The sequence below is a fragment of the Falco biarmicus genome, chromosome 5 (assembly GCF_023638135.1).
Source record: "Falco biarmicus isolate bFalBia1 chromosome 5, bFalBia1.pri, whole genome shotgun sequence".
NCBI lineage: Eukaryota > Metazoa > Chordata > Aves > Falconiformes > Falconidae > Falco > Falco biarmicus.
The window spans coordinates 44,123,848-44,142,180 of record NC_079292.1 but is presented as its reverse complement, the minus strand read 5'-3'; the positions used below and the strand labels follow the sequence as shown (position 1 = coordinate 44,142,180).

General features: G+C 36.7%; 1 protein-coding gene across 1 annotated transcript in view; it reads left to right on the top strand.

The window, feature by feature from the left end:
• Window positions 1–16,829, top strand: part of IMMP2L (inner mitochondrial membrane peptidase subunit 2) — a 477,314-nt gene extending 460,485 nt beyond the window's left edge. Inside the window, exon 6 of the mRNA XM_056340695.1 lies at window positions 16,338–16,829. Within this exon, the coding sequence (XP_056196670.1) occupies window positions 16,338–16,457 (120 nt within the window). The 3' untranslated portion in view covers window positions 16,458–16,829. The remainder of the gene's footprint in view (window positions 1–16,337) is intronic.
• Window positions 16,830–18,333: the final 1,504 nt, after the last annotated feature.

Genomic DNA, 18,333 nt, shown 5'->3' with positions numbered 1-18,333 from the left:
AAAAGGATTTTACACAGAAATGCCACAGCTTATCATGTTATTGTCTCTGTCAAACACAGAAAAATTAAGGCTTCATGAGCCTGTTGGTTTCCTTTTCTGTTTACTTTATGACTCTCTTACATTGTAACAGTGGCATTTGATAATGGAGAAGTTGGAGGACACAAACTGAGTAATGATTTTCCAGTATTCACATGGATGATGTCAATAGGTTGTGAAGTAGGAGGGAAAAAGCTTGTGATGGCAGAATTTTTAACTTTTTTTTTTTCTAGAGAGTAATAATAATGTCATTATTTAGTGATTAACAGGGCCCATGTATCAAGTGTAAGATTATCTGACAGGCTGTCATCTGAGCACTTTTTTCTGTCATGGCTTTAGGATCCAATCACAACTTATTTGTAAGCTATCATTTTAAATTACTTACAAATAGTTCTAATGAGCATGTTTCAGAATTCTGATATTTTAAATCCTTTTCAAAAAAACCCTCATTAAGCAGGGATTAATTCTGACATGGTTCTAAGAAAGAAATCTCAAATGATAATCATAAAGTAGGCTCAACCTTGTTTGTGTATCAGTAATAAATTCAGTTAAAGTAAGATGCAATTTGACATAATCGAGATTCTGATATCTCTTTCTTAGTAGCTTCATGTCTATGATGCTCAACAAAAGGAACATTTTACATGTGTTTTGTACTTACGTAAATGAGTATGTATAATGTACTAAAGAATGGTAAGAGGAAACAACTTTTTTTTTAATTGTCATAGGTTTGGGAAAATGTTGACTTTTAAAAGAATGTCTCAGTTTCTGGGTATATACCTCCACCTGCCTACAACCTCCTTTCAGGTAGTTGTAGAGTGTAATAAGGTCCCCCATAAGTCGTCTTCTCTCCAGGCTAAACAACCCCAGTTCCCTCAGCTGCTCCTCATAAGACTTGTGTTCCAGACCCTTCACCAGCTTCATTGCCCTTCTCTGGACATGCTCCAGCACTCTACGTCCCTCTTGAAGTGAGAAGCCCAAAACCAAACAAAATATTCAAGGTGCAGCCTCACCAGTGCCGAGTACAGGGGGACGATCACTTCCCTTATCCTGCTGGCCACACTATTTTGGGTACAGGGCAGTATGCTATTAGCCTTCTTGGCCACCTGGGCACCCTGCTGGCTCATGTTCAGCCAGCTGTCAGCCAGCTTTTTTTTCACCAGGCAGCTTTGCCGTCAGTCTTCCCCGAGCCTGTAGTGTTGCATGGAGTTGTTGTGACCCAAGTGCAGGACCCAGCACTTCTTGTTGAACCTCATACAGTTGGCCTCGTCCCATTGATCCAGCCTGTCCAGATCCCTCTCTAGAGCCTTCCTATCCTCAAACAGATCAACACTCCCCCCCCAACTTGGTGTCATCTGCAAACTTACTGAGGATGCACTCAATCCCCTCATCCAGATCATTAGTAAAGATATTAAACAGGACTGGCCCCAATACTGAGCCCTGGGGAACACCACTTGTGATGGGCTGCCAGCTGGATGTAACTCCATTTACTACCACTCATTGGGCTCGGAATGTCAAACATTTTGAGATTGCAGAGATAGCTGCCTTGATGTAGAACACAGGAGGTGCTGCATTGGACTCTGCTGTTGCAATGGATGTTAAAGATTGTTCTTCCTCAGTGTACGTTTGAAGCTCTTGCCCTCTTACTTAATGCATTAGTACTAATTGGGAAGGTTTTCCAGTTGCAGCTAACGCTCCCTGAATTTATGTAATTACTGAAGTTTGGAGAGGAAGTCTTTCTTCTAATTTCAGGATGCAGGTTGTTCAAGCAACTCTAAACTCCCATCCAAAGTTTTGGTGCTATCTATATCTTCCTTGAGAATCTGGCCCTGCCTTCATTCACTTTTCATAAGAACCACATTTTCCCTTATCATTAGATACTAACTTCTATCTTCTTATTTGCTGTGTTTAGAGTATCATGATTTTGACTCATGATATGTCTTTAACTCATGGTTAAAATCTCATCCTCATGTCTACAAACATACAGTGTGGCAGCCCCCAGTTTGAGGCTGATTCACTCTTCAAGTGGTTTGATGGTGCGTACCACAAGATGGTAAGACTTTTGAATACAATGCAGCTTCATATTCACCTCTGGCTGTGTGTGACTCCAGACAGAATGAAAACTTAGGTCACTGCAGGAAATTTGGCATAAATCATGGAAGTCTTTCTTTGCAGGTTTGGGAGTGAGTTTTGCTGTTCAAGAATAAAAAGCATTAGGACTCACTGAACAAAAAAATACACAAAATATTTTGGAAATAATAATCTAGCGTTCTTACCAAGCTCAGAATTGGTTGCTTAAGCTGTGTGGTAGTAGAACAAAAATGCTTCTGGGATGTTGCCAGACCTCCATTTTAAAGCAATTGCAACAGCCACCTTTCCATCACCTTTACCTATAGCTAACAGAACTTTAGTACTCTAAAGCAAATTAGAAGATGAACTATTCATAATAGTCTCATTAAAATATTTTCATCTGCTTTGAGCATAAAGATCCTGAAGCTGAAAAACAAATTCAGTAAACATACAGAATTATATTTTTTCCAGAGCAGACTGATGAAAATGTGTCAGATTGTGCTGTCTGCATATTTCACTGCTGCTGTCTCCTCAGCTAATTTCAGAGACAGTATGTGGATCTCCAGGCACTGTACCAAAGGTAATAGATACACAGGCTGCTGCTGACCAGAAATGTGATTACTTCCCCACAAAACACTGAGGTACAAATTAAATTTTGGATTTGCAGCGTATTTTGAATGAGATTGTGTTATGAAGATAAGCATTCAAAAGGAATTTTAATTATGTAGATTTTCTTACAGGAAGTGAAATAGCTCTATATAATGAATTAATTTTAGTGGTGTTAAGTTTTAACATTTAGATCTTTGATCTTAAATGTGTTAATCCTTTTCCAGTACTGATGACCTGGCAATCCTGTGTAGGTATATCTTGCTGAAATAGCTAGTAGCCTCATTTAATCTGAAAAATTGAGTAATTTAAAGAGTTAATAAATATGGATCATCATCTCACTAGAAATTGCATTTATTTTATTTTATTTTACTTTAATAATGTGCTCAAGTGTTTTACTTTAGTATTTAAAGTTCAGCACATACTTTGCTGAACTATGTCTTGATTATGACTAAGAAAATATTTTATTAAATATGCAGGCAATTGAATTCATTAGTCTTCCACTTTCTTGCTCATGCTATATAGCTTAAGAGCAAGTCTTAATATTTCTTTGAGGTAAACATATTACTTTGAGATAAATACAGCTCTTAATGGTAAAGTAGTGTATTAAAACTGCTGTATTGGGTTTGCGTGGTAAGGTTTTGGTAGGGGGGTGGGGCTACAGGGGTGGCTACTGTGAGAAGCTGCCAGAAACTTCCCTTAAATCTGATAAAGCCCATGCCAGAATGGCTTCAAGATGGACCCACCGCTGGACAAGGCCGAGCCCATCAGTGATGGTGGTTGCACCTCTGTGATAACATATGGAAAAAAACCTGCTGCACAACTGCAGCCGGAGAGAGGCGTGAGGCTGTGCGAGCGGAGCACCCCTGCAGCCCCCCAGGCCGGTGCAGACGGAGGGGCAGGGGGGGCTCCAGGCCCGGAGCAGAGGTTCCCCGGCAGCCCCTGGGGAAGCCCCTGGTGAGGCAGGCTGTGCCCCTCAGCCCATGGAGGGTAACGGTGGGGCAGATCCCCACCTGCAGCCCCTGGGGACCCCCCGCCGCAGCAGGGGGTGCCCGAAGGGGGCTGTGACCCCGTGGGCAGCCCGTGCTGGGGCAGGGTCCTGGCAGGGCCTGTGTCCCCGTGGGGAGAGGAGCCCGGGCTGGGGCAGGTTTGCTGGCCGGGCTGGTGACCCCGCGGGGGACCCAGGCTGGAGCCGTCTGTGCCTGAAGGGCTGCGCCCCGTGGGGGGGACCCCGGGCTGGAGCCGGGCAGAGTGTGAGGAGCCTCCCCCTGAGGGGGAAGGGGCGGCAGGGACAGGTGTGAGGGGCTGGGCGCAGCCCCCAGGCCCCATCCCTGCTGCTGGCGGGGAAGAGGGGGAGAAATCAGGAATAAAGCTACGCCCAGGAAGAAGGGAGGGGTGGGGTGCAGATAATTCAATATTTGGTTTTATTTCCTCTTTACCCTAATCTGATTTGATTGGCAATAAATGAAATTAATTTTCCCCAAGTTGAGTCTGTTTGCCTGGGACGGTAATTGGTGAGTGATCTCCCTGTCCTTATCTCAACCCGTGGTTATGCTTCCTCTCCCCTGCCCGGGTAAGGAACAGAGGGATGGAGCAGCTTTGGTGGGCACGTGGCATCCAGTCAGGGTTAACCCACCACATCTGTTTACTGTATTTGGCTAATGAGGAAGGTAACTTTTGAAAGAATGCAGTCTATGATTCAGTTATTTGGTTTATAGTATGCTGTCTCATTACGGGGGTTTATACGCCAAGAACATCAAAGGTCTCAAAGAGAGCAATGGGGGAACTCTAGCTGTCTGCAAAACTGTTTTTCCTGTGTCCTAGTAAATCTGAGACATTTATGTGCCTTTGGAAGATGTAGCACAAGACTTTGAAGAAGCCTGTGCCCTTCTGAATGAGGCACACCGGCCAGCAGAGGTATTCTGGGACATCTCAAATGGCAGAAGGTACCTCTGTTTAGGTCAATTAGCCAGACCTTTAATGTAATGTTCAGAAAGCTTACATGGAGGCTCCTTCTGCCCTTCCTAGTTTTTCTGATGTCCCCATAATGACACGTAGCTGCATGACTCTGACTGCTTGTTCCCTGCCCCTCCTCTGGATCAGTTTGCCTGGGCTGCCAGGTGTATGGGCCAGGTCTGGTGACTTGATCAATGATGTCACTTCTCTAGAAAATTGCCTTCTCCAAAAGCACTCACGTGTCCTCACTGAGGGAGTTTTCTGTGGAGAATTAAACAATCATCTCACATGTGAGATGTGCGATCCTTGTAGAGTTAGGATTCCACAGAACTGTAACAGTATTTGATTAAGGATATGAATCTTATTATACTTCTGGTTTATTTTTGTGAAGCTTTTTTCCTCAGCAAAACCTGTTATGCCATTATCTTAAGCTAATCAGGAGTGAACTAAAGAAAAAAACCATGAATATGGAGAGGATTACTTACGTAGGATGGGGCAATTATATTCATAAGTATATAGTGTCAATTATTTAATCATAATTTTTGTTATGAAGTGAAAGGATAGCTATATGATTTGAGTTATACCAAGAGGCCTTGTACTTTGACAGATGTCACACTATCATAAAACCACAGAATGCTAAATAACAGTAAGATTGACGAGGAAAAAAAGAATGTTTTGGTGATAGTTTTTCCAACATGAAGTAAAAGCTTGATTTAGTACATGTAATGTCTTCTCCACAGTTTTAACAAAAATACAGAATAAATCAGATAAAGACAAGAGAGGAAGCATTCTTAAATTCATAGCTATTATTAGAGGTATAAGGAAGAAAAAAAATCTTTGTATATATTTGAAGTATTCAGATTTTTTTTTCCAGTAAATCAACTTGGGGAGATTATATATACAAAATCAGCTTGATGAAATTTAGCATTTTAGATGAGCTCTAGCTGTCCTCATACAAAGACATCTATTAAAAAGTCTTTTATAATTTTAATAACATATCATGCAGCTATTTAATGACATTTTGATATCCTAGCTGCTCATTGAATATTTACTCCCCATTGCTTTTCATAGCTCATATTGCCAACAGCATGTTTTCTGTAAGTCAAAGTGTTTCTGCGTGCCATTTAGAAGAAAATATAGGCAAGCCTCACAGTAGGATTTTTTGAAATATTTAGTTAAGTGGAATAGTCTATTGAACAGTTGTCTTTTTCAGGTATGAGAAAATCAAAATTATTCTATTAACAGTATTGCAACAACCTCATTTGCATCAGATTAAAACTGTTGAAATGTGCAATAAAAACCAGAGAAGCTGTGAGCAGGCTGCCAGATCTATTTCCTGAACATACAAGTTATTGTCACTGAAATTTTATGAACAGTTCTAGCTTTAGAAAAGGCTTGCTTTGCCCAGTAAGAGTTGTAATATCATTTTTATTTTTTTTTTGGTACCATTTTGTTTTACTTAAGACGTATTTTTTCATCTATTCCATTGAATTAACTTTTCTGGCTACTGCTGGCCTTCTTTATTTTGTCTTTTTTTATTATTTTTTTTAATTTTTTAATTACCTCAGCATTTGGTAATTACTGTAACATCATCTTGACTGACTGCCAGGTATCTGCCAAGTAATATTTAAGGTAATGAACTTTCCCATATGCCTGGGGTCTGCTGCGCCCAGTGCTGTCCCATAACTGATCACTGATGGAGCCACTCAGGCTGCAGCTGCTCCTAACAGAGCAGATGAGGCAGCAGTGGGCTGGGTTGTCGTCCATGACATCCCTCAGTGTGGATATTTCTCCAACTTTATAAATAGCTCTTATTTATGACCTGTGAGATCAGGAACTTTTCTGAGATCTAGGTAAGAGTATGGAGAATATAAATTAGATGCAACAGGTAACTAATATGTGGGGGTTTTTTGTGTCACTTGTCTTGAAGGACAATTTGAGTCTATCTAGAAATTGAAGCCTACTGCTCCCTTCTGACAGTAGGACTCCTTCCTTTCCTTTCATTAATCCTGAATGAGTCTGAAACATCACCTCTCCCAGCCTGTATATGTACGATCCCTTGCACAGTCATACTTCCAGAAATTTAGTGGAATTTGATCTGTCACGTTAGCTTGTTTGCTTAGCTTTGCCATGCTAGCCACTCATCGCTGGGGCCCACTTTAGCGTATTCTGTGAGCGTGCAGTGGAAGCAGAGCAGGAGCATGCCAGGCCTCGCTCCTGAATCGCACAGTGTCACAGGAAAACTCTGTGGCAAGAGCAGTGCTGAGGTGCCTCTGCCTGGCGCTCCTGGAAGCGCAGAGCACCACAGAGGAGGGCTGGTGGAGCAGAGGGCACGGTTCCGTCTGCTTGAGCACCAGCCCACGGGGATGAGGTGGGTCTGTGGAGTGGTGTAGTGGGAGGACAAGTGCGGTCCCTGGGTAGTGTGTGAGGTCTGGGAGCTGCTCTGTGACTTCCCTTGTAGTCATCGCACTGTACTGCTGCGTGTGCCAAAGCTTTAGAATGAAACTCTAAATAAATGACGCGCAACAGAACAAAACTGGAAATCAACAATTTATAATGTACAGTGTTACTGCATAGTGTCCTAAGTATTCAGTCAAGAAAGACGAGACACATAATCAGTATCAGTGTAGTGATCTGAAAAATGTCGACAAGCCTGACATTCTTCTGACTCTGCTGGCACTGACACAACACGTTTCTGAACAGGAATTCACACCGAAGGCTTTTATGTATTCCTAAATAATTAATATGCATAGATTTGGGATATAGCTAATACTTTCTAGATGAAAATAATAAATGTGTTTTCATAATTGTTCCCTGCTGCTTGATTTATCAATTCGTAAAATATTGAATTGTAAATATATTACTGCTTTTTAATGTGGGGCTTTTTCATGAAAGCTATTAAATCAGTTTGTTCTTTTGTTGGGTTACATGACTTAGTGACAATCCTATTTAGTCTAGGAATTTTGTGCCTCACTTAGTGAAATATTAAAAAGCTTTTAACTATTAAATGATATTTATGCATATGCAGCATGCAAAGCACATCACACACACTAAGCAAATTCTTTCACCATTTTCATGACTAGAAATCAAAAATAAATAATAGATTGGCTTGTAAATATTTTTTACACCTATTTAGCATAATGGTTCTGTTAAACTTAAGCAATAAAGAATAATTTCTAAGAATGCTATATTTACTGAAGATAAAAGAGTAGTAGTGTTGTGTTATATGTTAAACTCTATTTTAAAAATATGTCTTTGGGAAAAAATGAAAGAAGAAACTGGGAAGGACTGAAGAAGTTACTTAGCTATAGTGTCCCTTTCAATAATATATCCTTGACAATTCCAAGAAAATGCACTGAGACAGAGTTCAGATCAGACTTTTACCAAGCCTGTTACTGTGTTTAATTTCAACAATGGCATTGACAGTTGATTTCTTCATGTATTGAATAAAAAATACACTATTTTATACTGATTTCCTTTAAATCTGCATTACTTTTATGAATGTAAATTACAGTTCAACTTTAACGAGTCTCTGCACATCTAACAGTAAAAAAAATCTCCTGTTAAATATATTCTATTTTCAGTGACCATTTCCTTCCTTTACCTCTTTTGTAACTGTGGGTTTAATGTAGGTGTGTAGACATAGAACATATGAGAATGCAACCCAATTATTTTGATAATTATTAAGTACTTTACTTATTTTCAGTTCAATCAATAACCTGAGCTTTTATTACAATGCAGTGACTGTGCTCACCTCTTCTGATATGAACAGCTTAAATTGCAAAACCATGTTGGATTGGAGCAGTCACAGTCATAACTGTTATACTAATTTAAGACAGCTACTTTGTGCTAACATGCAAATCTTATTCATTCTGGTAATCATCCATTGCATTTGAAATTTCTCTCTTTTACATTTTATTTCATGATTATGTCTGTGCATATATGTGTACTATATGTGCATCCCTTTTGAACGTCTATTTTCACTGTTTAAAATGTTCTTTCAATAAAATAACTGTTGTTTATATATTTTCATTTTTTATAATGTATTTTCTATCACTTCTGAATTTGGTGACTTTAATAAGGACTTTTACTGATTATACAATAGCTCTGTGAAAGAAAACACATATGGGATGTTTTATCTGTAGCTGGAGCTGCTGCTTCAGCTATCAAACTAATGGAACCGTAATGGAACACTTACTAACAAAATTAATGGGCTGCATTCTTTTCTTTGTCACTAGATCTGTATGGCTCCGTTAGGTCTGATTTTTTCAGTTACACAAGCAAAGAATGATGAAGATGCTAGCATTTTGCTATGTAGTTGAAAGGCATCTATCACTGTTTTTGTATTCATGAGCTACTTAGTATCTTGTTATATCAATGAGCTGATATAAGTTAAAGAACATCGTTTTGGTGTGGTTTTATTTACAAAATAATGTATTGGTTGTCATTTTTGTGTTATTTTTACATTCATGAAAGAAGGAGGTCAAGGATATTTGTTTCTTCTGCCATTGTTGATTATCCCAGATACTTCTACTAGAGGAAGTGGTTTCACTGGGATTTTACTTTAATCCACAGGATTTTATTTTTATTGATCCTTTTCCTGCTACTGCACTTGACAATAGTTGTTTCAAAGTTCAACCATGTACAGAAAATGAAATGTAATAGCAATCATGTTTACTTTCTATTAAAGTATGGATTTTTTGAAGAGACTAATTTATGGGGAGAATTCTCTGTGAGACCATTTTACACCTACAATCTAATATCAAAACAACAAATGCTTCCTAAAGACAAGCAATCTAATTTGGCACAGATAGCTATCCCATGCTATATATTTTTATTATTATGATAGCTGGAACACTGCATAGTTGCCTAAGTGTTTCTATTCTGAGGTTTTCTTTGAGGTTTTGGGGGGTGAAGTATTCTAGAACTTTCTTCTTTCCTTTCTTATTAGCCTGGTCCCATTACACAGTTTTCAACCTCCATGCAAATTTGGCATTCCCGATCTTTCAGAATTTCAATATAGTCAAACAACAGCTAATTGGTAATACGATATAGGTAGCAGGGCTATGAACTACTACAGCTGGAAAAATTCATTAAAGCTATATGTCTGCTCAAATGGTGCCATCCATAAATCATCGAGGTTTTCTCCATGTTAGAGGATTTTTCACCTAATTTGAATTGCCACATTTCAGAAACTCTGTGGGGCACAAGTATCCAGCCAGCAAAATGTGATCTGAATAGAATTCTACTGCTACAGAATTACTCCCCCTGCACTCCCCGCCCCCGCCCCCCCAATGACTTTGTGTCATGAAACAGAAAGTTTGAGAAGAAAATTTTGAATACAACTGATGTTCCATAGTGCTGAACATATGAAAGGCTGTATATAAAGCTTTTTTACTAACCTGCATATGAACAACAACAAAAAAAAATGTAATGAGAATATATTACTTCAGAGAATAGAAAGCATAATTTGTAACACTGTGATTTTTTGTATTGTATCTCTTTTTGGTTTAAGAGAATTTAATTTTTTTGTATTTGTGTGCTTATCATTGGCCATGGCATTTGAAAGGCCTGTACAATATTGCTAGAATGTAACTCAGTTTAAGAGACTAAAGTAAAAGTGACTTCTCAAAACCAGAGGCTGATATATGCCTTTAAAGTAGTGATTATCTGGCTGTTGGTGAATTTTCTCAAGTACACAGGTTATAATCTGTGGTACTTGTAATTTAGTTCTGTTTCTAATTTGTTGGATACCTATTATTGTTCTCTTCAGTGGTATTTTAGAGGATTTGTACAATTTAAACATTTATTAAATTAATGAGTCCAGGAAACAAAATGCAAATTAATATTGAATTTTTTCTAGACTTTAACTTGATGAAACAAGATTATTTTTCAGACAGTATTTTTTAGTATTTGTTCTTCAGAAAAAGTATGTTTGTATTCAATTATACAAAATATGCCTTCAGAGAGGGTTGTTGTGTTGATGCAATGTGAAGGATTACTGTTGTGATTTATTATTATTTTTCTTTTATCTTTATTATTTAGTCTCTTATGTGACTGATCTAGATATTCCCAGATTTCTTATGTTATTTTATACTTTATAATATGTTTATTACAGCGACTTCTGTCACAAATATGTAAATGTTTCATGTATATTTCATGTTTTTATTGAAATAACTAAGTTAAATTTCACCCACATTCCCTCAAATCAAAATACATTGTAAGGAAATAATAAAACAGTCTATTTTTTTTTCTAATTTTGACTAGTTGCGGGTTTTTTGGAAGCAGAAGAAACAGTGAAACCAAAATGTGTTTATTCATTTCATTAAATTTCATTAAAATCACTGGTTTTGTTAGGAAAAGTACAAACCCAAATACCAAGTGAAGAAAAGAAGGATAACATTTCCCTGTTTTGCACCACATAATGAGTTTTTATAGTCTCAGTTAGAAAACCAGCAGTAACATAACGTTGCAGTCAAAACTTTGTTGTGAGGAAAAAAAGCAGACTTAACTGATATGTGAAGCCACCAACTCACAGCCTCATTAAAATTGTAACTACACTATTTCACTTAGACTCCCAGCGTGGTTAGTCCAGTTACAATGATATTACCATTTGTACTCCAAATTATCAAATGAATGACAATGAGTTTCATTAAAACTCAGTTTTAAAATATCACACAAACATTTTCAAGTATCTACCTTTTTCCCAGTGTTTATGCTGCCCCTTTGAGTCGTAAGGCTGGCAGCATCCATCCTCCTCAAAAAGAAGGGCAAAGTGTGGTTTAGTGAGTTGTCATCCTGAATTCTTCAGTAGGAGGACTATGATGATGGTTTCTTCTTCCTCAACCTCATTTCCACTTGGGGTTGATTTAGCACATTTTCTAATGTTTTTGTGGGGGAGTTTTGTTTGGTTGGTTTTTGGTGTGGTTTTTTTTTTCCTTGTTCTTTATTGATTGGCAACATCACTTTTTATCTGTATTTATTATATATTTTATTTTACATATGTTAGTATATTCCTTGTTCTTCTCCACTTTTTTTTTCTCTTTGCTAGCCTTAAAACCCTTTTGTCCAGCTCCCCAGTCAGTTTTTTTAATGACCATTGCTAGTTCTTTTAGAAGCCTGTCTTTATTATCCCATGCTTTTAGTCCTGTAAACCACATTATGTTAGTCATAAATATTTCATTCTACACAGAATAATTACTTTTTACTGTATATGTAAAAACTGTGATTATATCCAAAGATTATACAAATATAAACAATTATAAGTGATACATGCAAAACTGTAACAAATTAGGCAATGGTCACCTCATCATTAGAAAAATTGTTGCAGCTAAACAAGCTAAATAAAACTCCAGGCAGGCAAGGGAAGTTCAGACAAAGCCGGAGAAATTAACCTTGAAGCCTGGCAGAGCTGGTACAAGGTGTAGTTTGTTACTAGCAATGGCAATACTGGTTTGCAGAACTACAGCTTGGATTGTTTTTTGTCTCTTTGTCTTATTATTACTTCTAATTGGCAAACTGACTAGTTAGGAAGTCTAACTTCAGAAATAGGTGTAATGTCCTGGGGGTTTTTGGTTCTGCATTGCTGTTTCTCAGATTATATTCAGTGGTGATGTACTCTTGTTTTAACATTGATGCAGAATTTGAAATCTTTGCTGCTTTAAGCTAAAGCAAAATCACCAAAAGTTCAAGGAAAAAAGAAGCAAAGAGAAATCTATGGGGAATGCTCCTAACATAAAGTGAACTCACAACTAGGAGCAGCAGTACCTGAATTTAGCAGGTTGGGTAGACTTTACATACCCTGAGAAAGTTGAGAGTACTTTAGGTCACATGTTAGACGTTAGGGTCAAATCCTTATCTAGTCTTTTCCTTTTCTTGAAATCCAAACTGAAGACCTGGATTTCCATAGACATTTTGCTGTGCTCCACTGCATGCTACATCTATACAGGATTCTTGCACAGGCTGCATGCTGCTTTTCCCATTGTGATTTAGGATGAGAAAAGGCATCATTCTAAGAGAACGTGAAGGTGTCAGATGTCAAACAGACAGGAAGAGGTGGAAAGTACAGTCTGTAAATCAATGAATATCTTAAAATGACATATTTTAGAACTGGGAGAAGTGATAGTAATGTAAGTCTCTATACTAATAAAGGTGCATTTATTCCAACCTATTAGGCCAGAATGAGCAAGATAGTTGTAAATACCACTGCAGATAGCACTATCAAGTTTAGACTTATCTTTCCCTAATGCAGTGCCAAAACTTATCAGTCGCCATACAACTAACATACTAACAACTACAAGACTCTGAGGAAATATGCATTTATCACAGTAACAGTGTCAAAAGAGTATTATTCATTCAAAACTTATTTTGCAGATATTTTTTTGCTGTGTTAACAGAATGGCTTCTCAGTTATTCAATTAAATATTCAAATTTTTAAAAAAATAGAATTAGTGCCTAAAAAGCTCAGGTTAGGGAGAATAATATGGATTCATTTCAACATAGTGCCTGTTGTTGCCACAGCAAACATAGATCTTCATGCAGAATTAAAATTCAACTATTTAGATTGCTGGCATTTCTTACTCAAGTCTGTAAATGAAATATGTTCCTTAAAGAATTTGTGCCTGATTTTTCTTACAGTTGACAGTGTTTCAAGGTGGTAAACTTATTTTCTTAAGACAGTAAACAATGTCTGGAAAGGGAACTGATTAATCTCTTTTTAAATATTTCAGTATTTCACTGCTGCAACAGCAAGTGTGCTCTCTTAGTTCACCCTTTGTCCATATCTAACCTTGATGAGGGTAAGCCCATTAACAAGGGCAGGCTATTCTCTGCAAACAATTCTGTTCTTCAGTGAAATTCATGGCTGCTGTGGTAACTACAGAATGATAATAGGCAATGGACAAAAGTTATTAAGGTTGTTTGTAGAAGTCAAATGTCAAGGTGTTTTTAAAGTGAGCCTTTAAGTTATTATAAAGGAAGCCCTATAGCATCAGTATCATTTGTTATTTAGTAAAGACTACCATCACCCAAAAATACCTGGTTTTCCTTTTTAATGCTAGTCATTTTGTCCTGTAAATCAGTTTATAGGAAGGATATTTCTTTATTAGTTTCAAGTCAGATGATGGTCCGTAGAAGTAATCCTCTGGGCAAAATTATTCCCAGTCTCAGGTTCAAACAAGTTTTGATTCATTTATTATATTCTCAGTCTGAGTGTAGACCTCCTACTGACATCAATAACAAGCAATGCACTGAGAAAATACAAAGCTTTGAAAATAAGATGTTATTTGTGTTTGAGAAGAGCATTTTAACATTTCTCTCCATACTAATGCTGTCACATTTTATATGCAGTGGTGGGGTTTGCTGTGGTTTTATAATTTGGCACTAGCCTGTGAAGTGTGTGCCATAATGCTGTATGCTTGGGGAACAAATCCACACGGTAATATTACATTTGCAGACAACTTTATGGGATAATTAAACTAAAGGATATCGTGAATTCCATAAATATCCAACTAACTACACAGAAACATGTCAAGACTTAAAAAAATGTAGCTAAGCCCTATCACAAAACAGTTGTCATTTAGCAGCCTGTATTTTGTTTGAATGTAGGGAAAAAATGCAATGGATCGGGGAAACAAGTGATCCCTGCAAGGGATAAAGTAAATGACATATGATGCTAGAATGCAATTTTGGTGATCTACTTCAGGTTCTTTTAGATATCATGGGTTATTAAGTAACCAAATTATATTCAAGTAATTCAGCACCTGCTTCATCAAGCTACAGAATGTGGAATTAGATATAGACCACTTCAGCTTCACTGATTTGATTATATAGTAGAGAGAGACTGGTGAATATACATTAATCCTATGAAATTAAATCAAGACAATTAGCTGAAGATATTCCTAGGGGCCTATTTGATGTCCATTTGCATAAAATGCTGAATTACCTGCTTACTGAAATCACTTTTTTTGTGTGTGTGATGAGAAATGGAACGGAAATGAAAAAATGAGTTTTCATGAAAACTTAAGCAGCAATGTATGGGTTCAAACCAGAAATCCATTTAACATCTGGCTCTGACAACAGCCAATACCAGACCATTGGAGCATAAGAACAAACTAAGTATATAACTTTTCCCTTGGTGTTACCTAATGTGGAGTACAGAGACTACACTGTTACTTTGTTTATGTTCAATTATGTGTGATGGACTTTACTTCTGTTACTATTTTCTGAACAAGTTTGTTATTCTTTCCTGGTCTCTTCAGTATCCTTGTAATGTATGCAAGTATGATGTAATTGTGTAGACTCTGAAGAAGTATTTCCTTTTTGTTGGTTTTAAAAATTCTTTCAGATAATGTCATAATGTCATCTGATATTTCCTCATTCTTATGAGCAATGATGACATAATAGGCAAATAAAGCCTATGCATTCTTTACCCATGCCATTCATAATTCTACAGACTTCTGACCCTGTCGTCTCCTTACGAGTCTGAATTATTTCACCTTTTCACAAATAGAGACATTCCAGTATTTTTAATCATGTTTTTGTCCTGTTTGTAACTTTTCTATTTGCACGGGACACTTTATGGTTGGTGGGAAGCTTATTACTCGCTGTTGTCTCCAGAAGAAACCTAAACATAATTTAAGATGAAGAAGCCTACCCTGCAGACTTTTCAAATTAAGTGAGATGAACTCCATACCAAATTACTTAATTTCAATGTTAAGTATAGACGTTGAAGCCCTGTCTTATTAACTCAATCTGAAAATGTGACTGTTCTATTCCTAGTTACTCTTAGTCTAGCCATTTCATACCATATTTGAAAGTGCCTTGTTTGTAACATTCTTAAGGTTTTCTAAGCAATTCAGTTTTCTAAACTATGCCACCTGTGATTCATTTGTAAGCAGTATCAGTACTGACTTTTATTTGATTTATTCAAGTAAAACATTAGTGAAGTAAAATTATTGAAATAAAACAATAATAGTTTTAGTAGTTAAAGTAGTAAGATGGTAAAACATGTTTACAAAATGTGAATGAAGTGTAAGTAGTTCTAGAACTTCAAAAATATTTGATCTGTAGATATGTTTCAAATAATTCTGTCAGAAATAATGTTCATCCTCAGGTAATATTTACAAGTCACAGAAATTTCCATTTTTGGTTGGAGACAAAATGGAATTTTGAAGGATGGTTTTAAATGGAAAGTACAACATGTTTAGATAAGCCGCTATCTTGGTGTGGTTAGTGTACATAGTTCAAATCCAAGACACAAGTTCAGTTTAAGTTATTCAGAATAGATACTTGAACCTTGTTCTGCTGTATCCAAAATAACTACTAACCAAAAGATTTAGGTGGATTATAGAACGCCTCACCTGTTTTGTCTGGTTGTTTTCCTTGAACCTGAAAAAAGATTCCTAGTTCACGTTTGTTACAGCCAATGCACTTCAGCAAACTGTTTTGAGTTGCATGGAATATAATAATAATAATAATAATAATAATAATAATAATAATAATAATAATAATAATAATGCTACTGAAATGTTTTTTCTTTTCCTCTCATTATATGCATGAGGCACTTCTCATTCATGCAAAGTTTTCTGCTTTTTATTCTCTCATGTGCTTTGTACTTTCCACATTTTATTTGCAGTATTTAATAATCTCTCTGGTTTATATTTTGATTACAGGTTTCTCTTGGACTTCTACATGCTCGAGCTACTCATATCCTCTGGCCGCCACAACGCTGGCAGAAGTTACAGCCAATGCTACCTCCAGAGCGCAAACCACTCCAGAGAGAGCAAGAGTGATTTAAATGTTCAGAGAGAAGAACACTGATGAAGTTTTAACCAGGAAGAGTTGCAGTGGATATACCATCACCCATAAGAGCTTTGTCAAGTGTACTTTAACATCAGCAAATACATGCAACATCTTCATGTTAAAATGCCATCTTGAGTGTAAGAGGTTTTTTGGGATTTGTTTTGTTGTTTGGTGGTTTTTGAAAATCTCACACAGTAGTGCATTGTGCATTATTTTGATTTGAAATAGTTGGTTGTAGAAGGTTTGAATGTTCAGTTTTTCTGGGAGCAGTGAAATGCTTGACTTACTATGTCTGTACCAGTACTTCTCTGGATAAGAAATTATTAAAACCTTCAATAAAATATTTTAGTATTTTGCATTCAGCTTGTTCCTTTAGTAACTGAATGGAACCTTTATTGTTATCATTGATTGCACACGAAAAAAAACCCAAACATGTAATATGCTTTGGATTGTCCTATGATTTCTAATACTGAAGAATCAGTACTTTTGTAGCTGAAAAGTTAATCATATATGTCATAATTCTTTTAAAAAACCTAATGAGATGTGTTTTTTAAAATTGAGTACATATTACTTAGTTTTAATTTCTCTTTTAGGAGTGTTTTATATAAACATTCCTTGTATATCTCACTGAAGTAGATATTCAGTCAAAATATACAAATTACATTGCAGTATCTGAAGAAAATAATTCATTCCTCAAATGCAGCAAATCATTGTTAATATTGACTGCCACATTTCTTTGAAACCATGTAATTACATTATAAATGCTACAATTATTACTATAAATATATAATTAATATTATAGATATACTCTGTGAATATGCAGTAAAGCTTCTGCACACATTATAAGTAAAAAGAACTTGAAAAATGACACATTTTCAGCTGCAGATTAATATTGTCCAGCTTATTTCATATTTATTAAATTTTACTTCAGATAGGACAGTACTTTAAAAATTTAACAAATCACACAAAATATCTTTAAACATTTCAGGTAAAATCATGCAATTATCAGAATTTCAGGCAAGATGAAAATAAGTCTATAGCTCTTTGAATACACACATCTGCATACAATAGGTGCAAACACCATGGAAACTCTATTACTGTCTAACTTGCTTCCTAAATGCTCCAGCTCTGTAGACTGTCTGAAAACTTTACTGTCTCACATGCCATGTTCTCTTTTTGTTCCAAAAAGATGTTCCATAGGTCTCTGAACTCCTCTTAGTTAAAACTAATGCATTTTTTTTGGTTGTTAATTGCAGTAAATTCACAATTCTTTTGATTGACACAGGGTGATCGAAAACACTAGTTTCCAATCTTCCCCCCCCCCCAATTAATTAAGAAAACTGAAATGAGTTCAAGAAATTTACTGCAGTCATAATTAATTTTGGTGACAACGATAGAAACACACATCCATGAAAGGACAAAGAAAGAGAAAAACATAAAAAGCAGCAGAACAAAACCATGTTAGAACAGCTTTCTTTCTCTCAGGTGTTCAGGTCTTCATTTGCCTTCTTTCCACTAGCTCAGTCCCTCTCTCCTCCTCCTGTTTGGTGTCAACTGGGCAGAAGTTTTTACATATATTGACAAGCTGGAAAATTTGGTTGGCTGATCTGATTCACTGGTACATATTCTGCAAAAACAGTGCCAGAGAATTATCGAAAAACCCAAAGGCATTTATTCCTCAGTCAGTATCTTAATCCTATTTTTCTATTCACGTTGCCCAAAGAAGATTAAGTTCCTTGGGACTGCAGACCTTATTTTCCAAGGGAGAAGAAAGATCCAGAGATATGTGAGAATAAAATAACAGAAGAAATAGAACCAAAGGCTGTATGCAAGGTCTTAGGGAGTGCCAGATCTTGCAGCCCAGCA